This window comes from Triticum urartu, chromosome 5 (assembly GCF_003073215.2).
Source record: "Triticum urartu cultivar G1812 chromosome 5, Tu2.1, whole genome shotgun sequence".
Classification (NCBI taxonomy): domain Eukaryota; kingdom Viridiplantae; phylum Streptophyta; class Magnoliopsida; order Poales; family Poaceae; genus Triticum; species Triticum urartu.
In genome coordinates, this window is record NC_053026.1 from 568,065,522 (window position 1) to 568,083,713 (window position 18,192).

At 47.4% G+C, this 18,192-nt stretch overlaps 3 protein-coding genes across 3 annotated transcripts; 1 reads left to right on the top strand and 2 right to left on the bottom strand.

Moving 5' to 3' along the window:
* Nucleotides 1–9,285: 9,285 nt before the first annotated feature.
* On the top strand, nucleotides 9,286–10,320 carry LOC125506046. The gene has a single exon (XM_048670924.1). It carries the CDS (start codon nucleotides 9,417–9,419, stop codon nucleotides 10,056–10,058), a length of 642 nt encoding a protein of 213 aa, XP_048526881.1. The 5' UTR covers nucleotides 9,286–9,416; the 3' UTR covers nucleotides 10,059–10,320.
* A 982-nt stretch (nucleotides 10,321–11,302) lies between these two features.
* Nucleotides 11,303–11,875, bottom strand: LOC125506047. Its single transcript, XM_048670925.1, has one exon. The coding sequence runs from the start codon at nucleotides 11,748–11,750 to the stop codon at nucleotides 11,532–11,534; it is 219 nt and encodes a 72-aa protein (XP_048526882.1). The 5' UTR covers nucleotides 11,751–11,875; the 3' UTR covers nucleotides 11,303–11,531.
* Nucleotides 11,876–13,357: 1,482 nt separating this feature from the next.
* Nucleotides 13,358–16,571, bottom strand: LOC125510796 (actin-depolymerizing factor 2). The gene is made up of 3 exons (XM_048676059.1): nucleotides 16,413–16,571; nucleotides 14,550–14,815; nucleotides 13,358–13,786 (listed from the first exon to the last, which is right to left on the bottom strand). Exons 1-3 carry the CDS (start codon nucleotides 16,431–16,433, stop codon nucleotides 13,636–13,638), a joined length of 438 nt encoding a protein of 145 aa, XP_048532016.1. The 5' UTR covers nucleotides 16,434–16,571; the 3' UTR covers nucleotides 13,358–13,635.
* Nucleotides 16,572–18,192: the final 1,621 nt, after the last annotated feature.

Here is an 18,192-nt window from a genome sequence, read left to right on the forward strand (position 1 = left end):
TGACTTGAGATTAAGCATATTGACCTGAGGTTAAGCCATAGTGACCTGAGATTAAGAAAAAATTGAAATGCGTGTGTGTCATCTTAGTAGCCTGGGAGCTCTGGAAGCAAAGGAATGCGTGTGTGTTCAACAGGGTGCAGCAACAGAGGACCCCGATGGAGTTGGCGGATGATATCTTCCGAGAAGTTAAGCAATGGAGCCTAGCTAGTGTTGGAGTTGGTAGTTTAACACATTTTGTGAGAGAGTAGCCTAGAGTGTTGTGTCGGGTGTAAAGGGTGTTGGCCTAGCTTGGATGCTCTCATCTAGCTCGTGTCGTTCTTGTACATTTACTCTCTTCCTTCTATAAAAATATGGTACGTCTTTGGCGTACTCTCGAAAAAAAAAGATAGGTCGTTCTATATGTTAGTTCAACTCCGTTCTATTCGACTTCGTTTTGGTCCCTTAGGCTCCCGCTGGTAACAGAACGCATGAGGTTGAAGAGGAAACTATGGTCTCTTCGGTGACCAGGGAATGGCTACATGTAAATAAACATTTAATCACACAATTTCTTGTCAATCTATGGTGGGTCCCTCTGCTGATGTGGATATCTTGCATGTTTAGATAAATAGAATAATGGGGGTGAGTCTCTTAGGTATATACGATAGGATATGGCTCATCGATCAAAACAGTTGGTTGGTTCATATAAATTAGACTTATGGACAGCAGTTTAATAGCATGTGCTAGGCTTATGCCTTCCGTCCAGCATATGTTGCTGGCCAGTGTCTCGTGTTCTTGACTCAACAACAGTAGGATTTGAAGTTGTAACCGTGTGCTCTCGGTTCACCAAACTTAACATTTCTAAATGTATGACTGTATGTTGAGTTGTTCCATCGAGAAATTATGCCTTTCTAAGTGTACGGTTGAAGTGCTTGTGCTTCGTTCTCCACACTGTAGAATGGGTAGCTGATTATGAAAAGCTTATGTTGTGGCCATCCGGACCCGAGCGCTAGCTGTATATATGGCTGATCAATCAAAATGGTTGGTTGATTCATATAAGATGGAGTAAACAAAAAGTTGATGGCGATGCATACGGATCGACTGAAATATCAGCTTTTAATATGCCATAAATTAGACTTATGGTTAGCAGTTTAATAGCAAGTGCTAGACTTATGCCTACCGTTCACCATATGTTGCTGGCCAGTGTCTCAAGTTCTTGACTCAACAATCGTAGGATTTGAGGCTATAATTGTGTGCCTTCGGTTCACCAATTTTAGCCTTTCTAAGTGTAAGATTGTATGTTGAGTTGTTCCACCAAGACATTATGCTGTGCACGCTGTCAAGCGTTGTGGAGACCGGTAAATCAAGAATGTTCTATACGGGAAATGTGAAAACAAGATATATAAAAAAACCGTGTTTCAAGAAAACAAAAGCGTTTAAATTTTTCCTCTGAGAGGAAAGTAAGGAAGTCCTCGCAATGTTCTTCCTAATCTTGTGCTTGCATTATTCATTAAAGAATGCAACTGTCAAACACGAAGAAGAAAGTGATGTAAGCAATGCCTACTTCACTGAGATGAGAAGCCTCATCAATGAACTTGCTGCAGCTGGAAAAGAAGATCGATGACGACGATCTAATCTCAGTGCTCCTTCCAGACTAGACACACACTACAATCTGTTGGTCTTGTCCATGTCCGCCAAAATGGAGTCAATCATCCTCACAACTTGTACTCGCAGCTTCTCGCCTTTGAGGCACGGCTAGAGCCAAGCTCTAGCGACGAATTATCCGTTTGCCAATGGCACATCACATGGTCATGGTGGTGGCACAATATACTACCTCGGCAAACGCGGTGGTGGCGGTGGCCTCTCTAGTGGGCACATCGTGATAACTTTCATGCTGTAGGTGTATGATAACGTTATCAACACCACTCTTTCAAAATAAATTCATTTGGAAGTTAATGCCCCCCTCAAAAATAAAGATATTTATGTGGTTCATAAACAAAGGTCTCATTTTGACAAATGGGTAACCTGGCCAAACGTCATTGCCATTGATGCAAAGAAATATTGTTTATGTGTGATTATTCATCGTTTGCCCGTTTGCAATATTGGTGTGGCAAAAGATACATGTAGCTTTTGATTTTCCACCCCCAACTAGCATGGTGAATATGGTCGGTAATTGGATGTGGCGTGTTCCTCCCTGCTTAAGGCACATATGTGTCAATGTTTATGCTTTACTTTAGGCATTATGAAATTTTCATAATGATCTTATTTTATACAATTTCAAATTTCCTAATTTCTTGCCGGTCATCTACAGAGTCACATGCTTCATATGTTCATGCTTTACCCTACTTCATGTGGACGACAGTGGATTCACGCACTTTAGGTGCACTCAACTGGAGATGTTTGCACGGGGATTCTTCACCGTGGCTGGATGATGATCCAATAATAGGATAGTAGCATATATGCCCGTGCGTTGCAACTGGGGAGATATCCAATTTGAAACGGGATTTTTTTTTAAGTTTCACAAACATTTATTAAAATATGAATCTTTTTTATAAAACGTGTTTTCTTATGAATTTGTCAACAATTTTTTAAAACATGAATATGTTTTAAACATTCAAAACAATTTTAGAAAATGAGCTTTTTTAAATGCAAAAATTATTTTGAATTTTTGAAACTTCAGTCAAACAATAATAATTTTAGAACTTGGAACATTTTAAAATGCATATTTTCTGAAAATCTCAAAAAAATGGAACATTTTTAATTTGGAACAAATTTCGGAATGAGACCAAATTTAAAAGTTCCGAAAATTTTCAAAAATGGGAACACAAGTGTGAAATTCTGAACATTGTTAAAAAATTGAACACAAAATGAAATTCTGAGTATTATTTTTTTGAATTGACAAAAAAGGGAAAACAAAAATAAATTTGAAATAGAAAAATGAAACAACGAAGAAAAAGATAAATTATCTGGGAAGAAAAGAACACAAAAAATGGATCGACCCAATCTTGGGCGCCATGTGCCAATCTCCGACTATTTTCCGCACTCCGCGGCAAGTAGGGTTTTCTGAGTTGCGTAGGCAGGAAAATAAGGGGGTTGACTTCGCTGGGTAGCAGCGCGGCGGCCCATGACAAAATTTTGGAGAAACCGGTTTTCCTTTTCTAGCATGCGGACGCAAAAATATTTAGTACCACCTTGAATAAAAAAATATTTTCGATAGTGAACGGATGAAAAAAAATCAAAGATAGGCATCTTACTTTGTTAGTAGGTATAGACGTGTTTCTGTCATTATATCTTGTTAGTGTCTGGTTGTTTCTAGCTTTGTTTTTCTCCCTGTTCTTTGTATGGTGTATTGGATGTTTGATGCTCTAAATTTAAGAAATATAATTGTGTGCATCATATGATTTAGATGCCGAGTGAGCGACTAGTTCCTCCTCCGGCGGAGCAACGCTACGATACTCCCTGGAGCTGCCCGGGCGCAGAGATCTCTTCCAAGTGCCACAACGAGCTCCTACGAGACGGCAGCACGACGTCCTCCTCATCGGCAGTGGCACCGCTGGTTAGCCCGATGCAGCGAGTCAACCTCGTCATCCTGACTAATTTTGTCGTCTCACTCGTCAGCGCCATCTTCGAGGCCCTCGCCAATCATCTGACCCAGCCGTGCTTCTGACTGACACACATGGCCAGTTCGTCTGTCAAGAAGCAACAAAGTCGAGAGAGGAGACTAGTGGATTATATTTTCTTCTTGTCTGGGAGCGCTCCTTCGCTAAAAACAGGCTGGTGGTTGCATCAGCTCCAAGTCCTATAGTCAAAGTTTTTCCTATGCCTCTTATTCCTAAAAAAAAGCATGCACGTCATCGTGCACACTGCGTGGACACGATCGAAGTGCTTGGGATTCGTTCTCCACGTTGTAGAATGGGTAGCTAATTTTGAAAAGCTTATGTTGTGGCCATCCGGACCAGAGCACTAGCTGTATATATGGCTGATCGATCAAAACGGTTAGTTGATTCATATAAGATAGAGTAAACAAAAAGTTGATGGCTATGCATAAGGAGACTGAAATATCAGCTTTTAATATGCCATAAATTAGACTCCTGGTTACCAATTTAATAGCGGGTGCTAGACTTATCCCTACCGTTAATTGTGTGCCTTCGGTTCACCAATTTTAGCCTTTCTAAATGTAAGATTGAATGTTGAGTTGTTCCACCAACACATTATGCTGCGCACGCTGTCAAGTGTTGTGGAGACCGGTAAATCAAGAATGTTCTAACAGGAAATGTGAAAAGAAGAAATAAAAAACCGTGTTTCGAGAAAACAAAAATGTTTAGAATTTTCCTCTGAGAGGAAAGTAATGAAGTCCTCGCATTGTTCCTCCTAATCTCGTGCTTGCATTATTCAATAAAGAATGCAGTTGTCGAACACGAAGAAGAACGAGATGTCGGCCAATGCCTACTTCACTGAGATGAGAGGCCTCATCGGTGAACTTGCTGTAACCGGAAAGAAGATCGATGACGACGGCCTAATCTCGATGCTCCTTGCCGGACTAGACACACACTACAATCGGTTGGTCTCGTCCATGTCCACCAAAATGGAGTCAAACGTCCTCACGACTTGTACTCGCGGATTCTCATCTTCGAGGCGCGGCTGGATCCAAGCTCTAGCGGCGCAGTATCCCGCTGCCAACGCCACGTCATATGGTCATGGTGGTGGGACACGATACTAGCTCGGCAAACATGGCGGCGGCGGTGGCCTCACTATCGGGCACATCATGGTAACTTTGATGTTGTAGGTGTATGATAACATTATCAACACCACTCTTTCAAAATGAATACATTTGGAAGTTAATCCCCCTCGAAAATAAAGATCTTCATGCGGTTTCATAAATAAAGGTCTCATTTTGACCAAAGGGTAACCTGGCCAAATGTCATTGCCAGAGATGCAAAGAAAGATTGTTGATGTGTGATTATTCATCATTTGCCCGTTTGCAATATTGGTGTGGCAAAAGATACATGCAGCTTTTGATTTTCCACCCCCAGCTGGCATGGTGAATATGGTCGGTAATTGGATGTGGGGTATTCCCTTCCTGCTCAAGGCACATATGTGTCAATGTTTATGCTTTACTTTAGGCGTTACAGAATTGTCGTAATGATCTTGTTCTATACAATTTCAAACTTTCTAATTTCTTGCAGGTCATCTACAGAGTCGCATGCTTCATACGTCCATGGTTTACCGTACTTCATGTGGAGGATAATGGATTCACGCACTTTGGGTGCACTCAACTAGAGATGTTTGCACGGGGATTCTTCATCATGGCTGGATGATAATCGAATAATAGGATACTAGCACATATGTTGTGCGTTGCAACCGGTGAGATATTTTTTTTACAAGAAACAACGGGAGAGATAATTGATGTTTCCATCAAAAACGGTTTCTCCAGTGGTCGGTGACAGAGTGAAGAGTTGTGGTCTTCTCGTGGGTCATGTTTAGCCCGCGAGATCTTCGTAGTGGTGGGGTTAATCAGTTTGGCGGTAACCACCCAACTCGTGTCTTTTTTGGCCATGATACCATGTAGAACTGTACGCACCAGTCAGTTCACCCGAACGCTCAAGCTTATGGAGAAAGGTGGGCTAAGGCATTTGTACTTCGAGACTCAGGTACATGGATTGTGGGTATTTTGAGCCAATTTACAAGGCTAGCAACCCATGTTATCATGTTTACTATATTTTAGATGTTCGCAATTGTGGGTATATAGATAACGAATCTATGTGGTCGGGCTACATGCATAAGAAAAAAGTAAGATTTTGTATTTTGTAGATACAGATTCATGGTTCCTTATGTTTTTCTACTACAAGTCATCATTCCTTTTCAGTTTGGTCATGCAAGTTTCAATTTACAATTCCGTAATTTTCCGTTCCAATTCACCCCTTTTGGGCATAGCCCACCGAACACATGTGTGTAAACTCACGGAAACAAAGTGTGCCGACCCCGTAATGTGATGCAACAAATGAAATGCATCTGCCATACTCCAAACTGCATTAGGACATGAGTGCACGGATGTGATAAGTTTTCTTTTTTGAGAATTCTTTTCATTCATATCACGAATCAGTACAAAGAAGTTGACCCTTACAAGCACACTGAAACGCAAACACAAAGGACCATGAACACGTAAAGTACCCTAATACAACCATAACATAAGAAAATCTCCGGAGCCCTATGTCATCATCCCTGAATCTTGAAAGAAGACCCCTGCAGCAGAAGGATCTGCAACCAGTCGCAAGCAGGTCATCATCTTCGACCACGGTACAATTGCCGCCACGCTACTTCCTCCTTTCTTGACACCAGCACTGAGAGGGCATGGACATCAATACAACACACCTGCAACAGCCGTCGCCATCTTTGCCTTTGAGTACCGTGAAAAGTGTCCTTTCCGGAAGGAAGAGAACTCGAGTCATCCGACCGGTCCAGCACAGCGGCTGGGCCATCCGCCCGGGCAAAGCAGGATCTCCCACCAGTATCAGCGCAGAGGAAGGAGAAGAACAGCAACGGAAAATCGTACCAACAAGGAAGAAGAAGGGTCTTCGTTGTTGGAAATATGCCCTAGAGGCAATAATAAAAGCATTATTATTATATTTCCTTGTTCATGATAATTGTCTTTATTCATGCTATAATTGTGTTATCCGGAAATCGTAATACATGTGTGAATAACAGACACCAACATGTCCCTAGTAAGCCTCTAGTTGACTAGCTCGTTAATCAACAGATAGTCATGGTTTCCTGACTATGGACATTGGATGTCATTAATAACGAGATCACATCATTAGGAGAATGATGTGATGGACAAGACCCAATCCTAAACATAGCATAAGATCGTATAGTTCGTTTGCTAGAGTTTTTCCAATGTCAAGTATCTTTTCCTTAGACCATGAGATCGTGTAACTCCCGGATACCATAGGAGTGCTTTGGGTGTACCAAACGTCACAACGTAACTGGGTGACTATAAAGGTAGACTACGGGTATCTCCGAAAGTGTCTGTTGGGTTGACACGGATCAAGACTGGGATTTGTCACTCCGTATGACGGAGAGGTATCACTGGGCCCACTCGGTAATGCATCATCATAATGAGCTCAAAGTGACCAAGTGTCTGGTCACGGGATCATGCATTACGGTACGAGTAAAGTGACTTGCCGGCAACGAGATTGAACAAGGTTTTGGGATACCGACGATCGAATCTCGGGCAAGTAACATACCGACTGACAAAGGGAATTGTATACGGGGTTGCTTGAATCCTCGACATCGTGGTTCATCCGATGAGATCATCGAGGAGCATGTGGGAGCCAACATGGGTATCCAGATCCCGCTGTTGGTTATTGACCGGAGAGCCGTCTCGGTCATGTCTGCATGTCTCCCGAACCCGTAGGGTCTACACACTTAAGGTTCGGTGATGCTAGGGTTATAGGGATATGTATATGCAGTAACCCGAATGTTGTACGGAGTCCCGGATGAGATCCCGGACGTCACGAGGAGTTCTGGAATGGTCCGGAGGTAAAGAATTATATATAGGAAGTGCTATTTCGGCCATTGGGACAAGTTTTGGGGTCACCGGTATTGTACCGGGACCATCGAAAGGGTCCCGGGGGTCCACCGGGTGGGGCCACCTGCCCCGAGGGGCCACATGGGCTGTAGGGGGTGCGCCTTGGCCTGCATGGGCCAAGGGCACTAGCCCCAAGAGACCCATGCGCCTAGGGTTCAAGAAGGGAAGAGTCCCACAAGGGGAAGGCACCTCCTAGGTGCCTTGGGGGGGAGGGAATCCTCCCTTGGCCGCCGCCCCCCTAGGAGATTGGATCTCCTAGGGCCGGTGCCCCCCCCCTAGGCCCCCTATATATAGTGAGGGAAGGAGGGCCTCTCAACCCACGCCTTTGGAGCCTCCCTCTCCCTCTCCAACACCTCCTCCTCCATAGAGCTTAGCGAAGCCCTGCCGGAGTACTGCAGCTCCTCCACCACCACGCCGTCGTGCTGCTGCTGGAGCCATCTTCCTCAACCTCTCCTTCTCCCTTGCTGGATCAAGAAGGAGGAGATGTCACGCTGACCGTACGTGTGTTGAACGCGGAGGTGCCGTCTGTTCGGTGCTAGGATCTCCGGTGATTTGGATCACGTCGTGTACGACTACCTCATCCCCGTTCTTTGAACGCTTCCGCTCGCGATCTACAAAGGTATGTAGATGCATCCGATCACTCGTTGCTAGATGAACTCATAGATGGATCTTGGTGAAACCGTAGGAAATTTTTTGTTTTCTGCAACGTTCCCCAACATTCGTCTCCCTGCATCCATCGCCCATCTGAGGACCCAAACGGCCAGTGCCGATGGACCTCCAGCCACCAAAGCCCGCGACCTCGACGAGACCCGGGGATCCCCAACTCCGCTGGCTCCTAGACGAAGGCAAAAGCCTCGCCTGACCGCAAACGGAGCCCGGAGAAACTTATTCCGACGCGACACCACCGCAACGGCCTCGGCAGCGTCTCCCTCAACCCTAACCCTACCACACACCCACCTAGCGAACAGACCCGAGGTTCCCCCTCCCTCCCGCCGCCGGAGCGGCCGACGGAGAGAGAGGGAACCGGCGGCGGCACCGGCGGCGCGCAAGGGAACCCTCGTCGCCTCCCTGATTGCTTGTGTGATCCTACTTTTCCGCTGTGTAGGTTGGTAGGTGCGGCAACTGTTTGATCCGACGGATGTGATAAGTTGACCACATCCAACCTCGTTGGGACTTCAACCGACCATCAGACACTGCGACTTGCTTCACGGTCTCGTGGGTCTGCCCTTGCCGGTGTAAGTTTTAGATGGCATGGTTCAAAGGAAGCTACGCGGCACAACCACCGGTGGGCACGACCTCTCGGGATCTTTTGCCCAAAATGTCGAAGGTGTTTTTCCAATGCCACTCATTCCGAACTTTGAAGAAGCATGCGTGCACGGTACCATACACGCACGCAACGTCTCATACCTACACAGAGTTATGTGATTAACTGCCTATGGTCTAAACCGAGCTTTGCAGTTTCAGTATCAAGCAGTAGTCGTTGGTAGGCTGAGCGACGTGACGGGTGTGTGTGTGTGTGTATAGACTGGGGATGAAAGCCGGAGGGTTGGGCTTCCAACTTCCGAGTGGCGGGCCGGGAACAGACAGAGCCCGTGAACAAATCTTTAGCCCATGTGGCCCGGGCAGCGTGCACACTGATTCCGACCGTTGGGTCGCCTCGGGTGCGCTCTCTCGCTCGCTTTCGGCAAAGCCACGCGCACTCATCTCCCCGACCGTTGCCGAAAATTCCCCTTCAAAACCTCCCCACACGAGACTCGCCATCCCCACCCATCAAATCCACCGCCACACACGCCACCCTCGCCGGAGAAGAAGGATCCATCCCATCCCATCCATCTGCATACCAATCCGGGCCATGGCCGACGCCGCCGCGCTCGTCGCCGTGCCGCCGCAGGCGCAGCCGCAGCAGAGGCACCCGCTGAGCCAGATCGCGGCGAGCGGGACGCACCGGCTGCTGCTCAAGCAGTGGCTCAAGGAGGAGGACCTGCTGGCGCGGCGCGTCGCGCTGCGGGAGGCCCGCCTCGACGGCGCGCGCAAGGAGATCGCCTTCCTCTACTGCGCCTTCTTCGCCTTCCACGCCGCCTCCGTCCTCCTCCTCTTCCTCTCCGCCTCCGTCGCCCCCCTGACCCCCTCCCCGTCCTCCGCCTGCCGCCGCTCCTGGATCCCCTGCCTCGTCTCGCTGCTCGCCTCCCTGGCCATGCTCTGGGCGCTGCGGTACAAGGCCGACACGGAGGCCGTGCTGGAGCGGGTGCTGGCGCGGGAGCAGGAGGACGCCGCGCTGCTCGGCCGCTGCGTCGCCGAGCTCAAGCGCAAGGGGCTCGAGTTCGACCTGCTCAAGGAGGTGGACGCGCTGCGCAGGGCCAAGGCCCTCCGCGTCGAGGCCAAGGCCGGCACCGACGGGCCCAGGCGCTGGCCCGCCAGGGACCTCCCCGTCTTCGCCCTCTTCGGCGCCGCCTGCGGCGTCCTCGTGCTCACCAGGTTCCTGCTCTGCAACTAGGCCGAATCTCGCGAATCATGGTCCGTTCCGTGTTCATCAGGACTCCGATCGCTGGATCGATTGATGAAGCGTACTACTGTTTCTGTTCGTTCCTGCAGAACTGTTTGTTCTGCGAATTTTGATGTCTGTAATAAGGATAAGATCTGTTGCCGATGCGTTTAGTTTCGTCCGTGTTGGTGTTTGCTGTTATACCAGAGGGGCAAAATTACACTCCCAAACCTCAAGTGTTTATGAACATTAAGATATAAGTTAATCCCCTAAATTTGATCCTCTTTACATTGTCCTTGTGTGAAGGATTGTGATTGTTCTGTCATGCTTCTCTTAATATCAGTTAGTTTCCGAGTTCCTGAAAATCGACGAGACATTGGCACCACAATTTGCCATGATATCGAGTTATGGGAAATGTTCAGAATAAATTACCAAGTCTCAGAGCGTTGGGATACATTCTGGAACATCAAGGAAGGGGTACGGTAAAGTTTAACACAGGAGCTAAGATGAATGAGTCTTCAGGGAACCAGGTGTATTTAGTAGAAGAGACAGTGCCAGCTCAACTCTCTAGTTCCTGAATCTATTCTCCTCCTTTTGCTTGCCCTTTACACCTGAAAACTCTTGACAAACCCGATTCCATCCAGCTTCAGATGCAAGCCTGGCAAAAGGAAATTGCAAACCAAGACAGAGTGGTTAGCTGATTGCAATCGGAAACCATTCCACCATAGATTTGCACTTGCTGTAATTAAAAAGATGAACTGTGCCCATGATGATGTGTTGATTTTTGTTTGTGCTTGTACCAGAACCAGAGGGCAAAATCAAAATATGTGCAATCACCATCCCCTCTCAAACCTCCATACAATTACCATAAAGATATGTTTGCCTCCATTTGATCCTCATACATTGATATAGTTCTGCACGTTACTATCTTCTTCCTTATGAGTATTACTGCTAGCAGCAAAAACATCTGAAGAATTCAGCCCCGTTTCTGGAAACCAAAAAGATACTGTCAGCTTTCCATCACCTGGTGCTATTTTTGGAACATTTGGTGCCCAATTCGCCTTGCATCGAAAACCATTATTCAAGGAACTTTCGGGGGCAGTGCCATCTCAACTCTATCTAGTTCCTGAATCTGTACTCCTCCTTTTGCTTGACTTTTGACACCCGAAACTCCTCCATCACATCAGAAACCCAATTCCACTCACCTTCAGACGCAAGCCTGAGAAAGCAAGATTTGCATACAAACCAAGCAACGGTTGATTGATTATCACAAACTAATATTCATATAGTAATTCATTACATCGATTTGCGCATCTCATAGAGACGCAACTGTGATCACAAATCATCACACCGGATCAACCACCCTTCACAGTAAGCATCACACAAGAAACGAGCAACAAATTACTCCATGTACACGGTATAACCAAACCCAGTAAACAAACAACACCAACGCTCCAGCTAAGGAGGAGGAGGGAGCTCGACCGATCAGACGGCGTCGGGGCCTTCCTTCTTCAGCGGTGCCGGGTACGGCCCCGGGGACTGCCCGGCGACGCCGGGCGGCGGCAGGGGCGTGCCGTAGATCTGGGCCCCGACGCCGGCGCGCATCTCCTCGCGGCCCTTGTGCTTGCCGAGGAAGTAGCAGCCGAAGCCGAGCAGGATGGTGAAGAATATGAAGGGCAGCGAGATCACCAGCACGAACCCCATTCCCCTCCCTCCCTCCCGGATGGACGCCTTCAATCCAAGGCTGGCTTGGATGCTTGAGCTTGACTGATTATACGAGGATGGGGGGGGGGGGGGGAAGAATTGCTGCGGTACTCTGCGTTGGGAGGGGAAGCCGCGTGGGGATTGGGGGGTTTATATGCACAGGGGCTGCAGAGGCGAAGGATGGTGTGGAAGAAGGCGGCTGGAGGGAGCTGGAAGCTTGTTGAGTGCGCTGCCGTGAGCGCGTGACGGCGTACGTACGGGTGACCGTTGGCTTGGTGCTTAATTTGGGGGCAACGGTCGAATGCCTTGGGGCCTTCTGTTCCGTGGAGCGTGTGTTTGGCCACGTCGCCGGTACTCCCTCCGTTCCGATTTACTCGTCCTGTAGGAGTACATCATCTTCTATGGTGTTTTGGATCTTCTCTTGCAAAATCAAGATGGGAATAAAATACATGACTTTGCAGTACAAGTGATTTTAGTATCATTTTTGTTGGATTTTTTTTTGCTGGTGATAGGGATAACTCTCTCGTGGTCGACTGTGCCGTGCGGTCGGCCTGAGCATGGACCCCACCGTCGATCCTCCAAGGCAAACCGCACGGCGAGCTGAAGTCGAAGACAACGGGCTCGTCGAGAGTTGAGACCAAGCCAAAGACCGGAAATAGCGGAGGCAAGACAAGGCGGTAACGAGCATCTGAGGAAAAGAATTATATAAGACTAGATCTCACGGGCTAGTTAGAAAATCAGGGGGAGGGGAAGATTAGATGCTTTATGATTTGTGAATGTCACGTATCATCTATCAGGGTGGGCCTCACCTGCTAGCCCGTGAGACCTGATCTCATATAAATTTTTTCCAGCACCTGATGAGAACCCCTGGCCTGGCTTTTTTTTTAAACGAGCCTAGCCCGGCTTAGGGTTAGGATGATGGAAGATCTCGGCGTTGGAAAATAAGCAGGATAGCGAGATTCAGAGGGATGGTCGAGGCGACGACGAACCAATGGTGGTGGAGATCGTGGCAGTGGGTAGAGAAGCGTACCAGCCAATGTGGGTCGAGGGTCGTCCACGGACGACAGTGGCAAGAGAAGATGGGGTAGCGTTCCTGACAGCACCGACGGTCGCAACTCCACCAGCATCTGGGAATGGAAGTTCATGTGTACAGTCTGCTCTCTCCAAATTCGTGAGAACAGAGTACTCCGCCGTAGGATCCAACTTAACACGACGGTTTTTCAGTAAATTAAGCTGAGGGTGGTCTTTCTAGCCCTCAAGAAGAAAAACTAACCACCTCCATCTTTAGTCGAAGGAAGTACGAGTATTTGGGAAAAGAAATTATATAAGAGAAGATATAGGATCCTCTCTCTCTCTTTTTTTTGGTATAAGAGATAAGGACATTAGAAGTGATTCGTCCTTCTTTGTTTTAATCCATCGAAGCCAAAGGCGATTCTTTCATGATGATCGCTCAATGGTTCTAGACTTCCCGCCTGGGTTTCACCATTTGTACATTCTGGAAGTTCTTGGACCGTAAGTACAAAGGGTAAAAGTTAGCAAAAAAATACTGCCAAAAACAACCATGAGTTTCAGGGAAATACAAGTGCACAAGAGAGACAAGGAGAGCATTCAGGAGAATCCAAGCCTAGCAAACCAGTATTAATACCACAACACATGCGTTTTTCAGGGGTGTTTCTTGCGTTTACAGGCTCCGACATCATACGAGTAGAGAGACCTCGGACAACACTTCATCAGCTAGAGCCATGCATAACAGCTGAATGATACTCTTACGTTTTACAGGAAACCTGGATATATCTGTCTTATTAACAGCACTGCGGCAACAGCATTACCACGGACAGCATGGATTTGCATCCGGCTGAAGCCCACAGGTGATCATCGATCCGCCCTAGTGCGCCCGGTCGCGGAGGACATCGAGCTCCACCTCGGTCGGGTCAGTTGCCTGGATCTCGTAGTGGAACCCGTCGAGCTCTTGCTTGATGCGGTCCTTGGAGGTGGAGTACAGCATCTTGGCGCGGATGCGCGATGTGTCAGGGGACCTGGGGCAGCATGTGCATTAGTTATATAGAAATAAGGTGAAAGTGAGATCAATGGTAAGGGAAGAGAAGATGCATCAGCCATCAGGCATGTGCAGATGGTGATTTTTCATCTATGCATACTAGCACCGCTATCAGAGAAGTCAACTTTCGCAATAAAGAACAAATTGGCAAAGCATATTCTGAAGACATGTGAACATGCACTGTTGTTCTTTCTCGACAGCTACAAGCATAGATACCACGCACAGACAAAATAAGAAAAGGCTATCATTGCTATAGATTCCTCTAGCAATGTCCGTCATGGTTATTATAAATAAGCTGAAATGGAAACATGGGAAAGGAAAGAGGGAGTGCATCGACTGTAAGTTAGTGCAAATGGTGATTTTCAGAGAAGTCAACTTTCATAATGGAGAACAAATTACACTATTGGCAAAGCATATTCTGAAGACAAGTGGACATGCACTACTTATCTTTTCTGGACAGCTACAAGCATAGATACAAAACAAGAAAAGGCTATCATGGCTATAGATTCCTCTAGGAATACCCCATCCAGGTTAATAATTCAGTACTTCATATAGAAAAATATGAACAAACAATATATCTAGTGTGGACACATCTAGCGTAGATTCGTGAGAAGCACTATACTGCTTACCCTACCAGGAACTTCCATGACTATGTTAGGGTCCATTTTTCCAAAGAAGCTATTAAGACTAACTGGCAGATGAAGAAAAGCATTAACATATGGATATGTGACTATGAAGCTCACCAGGCAATGAAGAAAATCTTGCTTTTCTGCACATTCTCCCCAGTAACAAAGTCAAAATCATAAAGGGCATATCTGCAGTCGTTTTCTGGGAGACAAGCCAGGAAATCATCATAACTCTCAGTTGTAGCCCCCGTCTTCTCCACAACAACCTGCTTTTGCTTTTCTTCTATTTTGAAGATGACATAGCGAAATGCCTTCTTCATCTGAAGCTCCAGGAATGTCTCCCTGATATCAGGAGCAACTCCCATGCCAGAGGATGCATTGGACTGCAAAAAGAACACACATAAGAGAATGATGGAGACCAAAAAGTTGACAACAAGCCAAAATGTTTTGAGAATGAGTCTCTGTTCCAGATTATCCCATAATTCCAAACAAACATATATTAAAAAAAAGACTTCATTCTTGGCTGATAATATTGCCATTGCATTTCAACTGGATACGTGCGACTGTAAAAACAAGTAAATAGCCTTTCAATTGTTCAAGAGGTCAAACGAATCAACAGCAACACCTCAGTAATGGTAACAGTGTAAACAACCTTTGATACAATCGTAGTGTTCAATGTAAAGTTCAGAAGGTCTGCATTTCTACTTGCAAGATTGGGTCTAAATTCACAAGGGATCAGATTAAGGAAATTATTTGTTTCTGTAAAGGATGATCGGCCTGATCAGAGACCAGGGTAGTGCCCTGGGATGATAAGCCATGCTTTGTTGTTCATGGTCATTTCGAAAAAGGTTCTAACAACTTCTGTTGGAAGGCTTTCGCCCCCAGTCATGTTCTCCTAACTAAGATTCCATTCTTTGACACAGAAATATGCAGTAAACAGGAAAGGAGGCTCTTAAATCAATCATCCTGGTCAACAAATGGAGCTGATTCCACTAGCATGCCAAAACACAACCAGGTAATCAACTATCTCTGTCTCTCTTTTAACTATTCAACCCAATCCTGGATAAAAACTACCATAGTAAAATTCATGAACCATGTAATGTCAGTTGCACGGCTACAAAATCCGACCATAGACAAAAAGTTCAAATACCACGTAACAAGCTCAACTACACCGATTCGTCATAAATTACGACCCCAATCTTACAGAAGATGAATTGTTCAAGATGTATTAACCGATTTGAACCGTCAGGAAGCATAACCAGAACAGTCTCCAATATTTACCTACACCAAACTAAAGCACGAATATGAGTGCTTCCACTCTAAAAATAGGAAACTCGGCTATTTCACTCCGAAAAGGAAAAGACCGGTTCATGGCTGTCCCTCGACCACCGATGGGGACTCGATTTTCAATGATAATGCAAGCATGGTCCACTCTGATATATGAAAGAATAATGGCCATGTATCCAAGGGGCAACTGACACGCCAAGTGGTCCATTGCTCTCCTTAATTTCCATGGCGACATAGATATCGACACCTGGTGCTGATGGCATGCAGTACAGATAACTACAGAAAAACAGATAAACTACCAGAACCAAAAAAAATCAGGTAATCAGTCAAACCCACGCCGAACTAGGTACCCACCGAAACATCCCCAGCCCATCCTCGCTCTACCGCCACCTTCCGCCTACCCTCCGCAATCCACACCACCTCGCGCTACTCGAAACCCAAAGCGGTTGCTGAAAAAAAAACAGAAAACCCGTCGCAACAAACGGAACAAACCGCTCGCACGCCGTCGGATCCCACGGCCTTCGGCAGTCTCGATCAGATCTGACCCAGCGGGCCACGACGAACCCCTACAGTACAACCGCCCGCAGATCTAAACCTCCGCACGAACACGCGCACGAGCGAATCGAACCGAGACGAAGCGAACTGCCGGCGCAGATCGAAGCGAGCAGGGAGAGGAAGGGGGCGGCGACTCACGGAGGTGCGCATGAAGGCCATGGGGTCGGGTCGGGGCGGAGCGGAGGGGGACGGGCGGCGCCTCCGCGTCGATCGCACGCGGACGGGGAGGGGGAGGAGGAAAGGAGGCGAGATTATTCCCGTTGCTGTTCTCTTTTTTCAGAGGGAGCGCTGTTGGTTGCGTCTTTTGGTGTTCATATACGCGCACGCGCTGATGGGGGGCGGCGCGTGAGGGCTTGGGCGGGTCGCTGGCGGGTGGGGTCTGGGGTCTGTGGTGGAGGGGTGTCAGTGGGGTGGAAGGGGGTGGACTGCGGGTGCGGGCGTGGGGGGGGCTGCGCGGCGGTGGATCCAGCGGCTGCGATGCGTGCGGCGGGCTGGATATCACGGATCCTGCGGGCGGGCCCGCCCGCAGAGCCGTGATGCGTTCGGGCTCTTTTGCGATATGCAGGAATAAAAACGAGGGCAGCAATCGTGGGAATAAACACGAGGGCAATTTCATGTAAGAAGAAAGGACATTTTTGCAGAGTCTTGCTGCACGCGTTGGCGTTGGTAGTAGAAGATAGAGTGGGTGAATGAAACGGTCGCCTTCTTCTCGGCGAGGCAAGGTATTTAGGTATCCTTCATCGATGATTGACTTGGAGAATTAATGGATTTTTAGGAAGAAACGCCGATTCACCAAGATGGGGCTCCCCTCTCCTTTCGTCTCTCGTGAGGCTTGTTATCGTCGTCGCTTTCCTTCATAGACCCCTACCGTCCTCCTTCGGAGGCCCCTTCCCTTCTTGTCCTTCCTGTATCTGCCAGCAGTGAGTAGGGTAGGGGCCGGTAGGGGCCCCACCCCACCCCCGGGCTCTATTGTGTCCGTATTTGCCATTTGGGGCTTTTGTCTCATTGATGTGGAAGATCGGACGAGTCAGATGGGTTGCTTGAATCGGAGTTGGGTCCGTCGTCTTCCTTGTGGGTGGGTTTCTCGAATCCGGCTCATATCCCCTTAATTAATAACCACCTTGTTATTATGCTTGCCAGTTGTCTTCCCCTTCCCTTCAGTTATAGAATCGCGCATGTGGATTGTGGTATTTTTCATTTTCAGTGAGATCACGTGCCTGCTTTCTCTTTGGTATTTGCTTTGGTCATTGAACATCGGTCTGCAGTACTCTCTACTCCAACGACCTCCACTTTAATATGTTCTGTCATCTTCTTGAGGATTTTGCTGATCGTCTCGAGATCGGTCGATGCTCTCTCTTCTAACTTTCGGGTGACGACCTCTGTTTCCGCCAACGAAATCCATTTCTTGCGCTGGTGGGAGACCGCTCTTGGCCTTCGATCTTGTTCTATTGCCTTTGTCTTCCCTCTCAACCTCAGTACTAGAAGCGCGCCTCGGGATTTCAAGAGGAAATGGTGTGCACCGAGCTTGTATGCTTTGTTGGATCCTTAGATGGGAGATCGTCTGTCAATGGATGGTACGTGTTGAACACCGACGCATGTACATGTTCAACATCCATGGTATTGTCGCGTTGGTGGTTTCTCTTCCCTAGGCTTTATCGGTGCCATCGTGATTGTTATGGAGCTTGTGGACGTTAAGAGGGGGTCAATTGGTGTGTGTCGCGACCTTTGTCGGTGTTGCCATCTTACTAGCGGCAGCTAGAGTGTAGGCTTGTGAAGGCCAGGTCTTATCATGGCAACATGGAAGCATTTCGGGAGCCTGAATCAACACATGTGCTAAATACCAACACAATGGAATGCCCATCATCGATCGGTAGGGAGGGGGTGCATGTGTCTTTATAGATTGTTATGTATTTGTTTT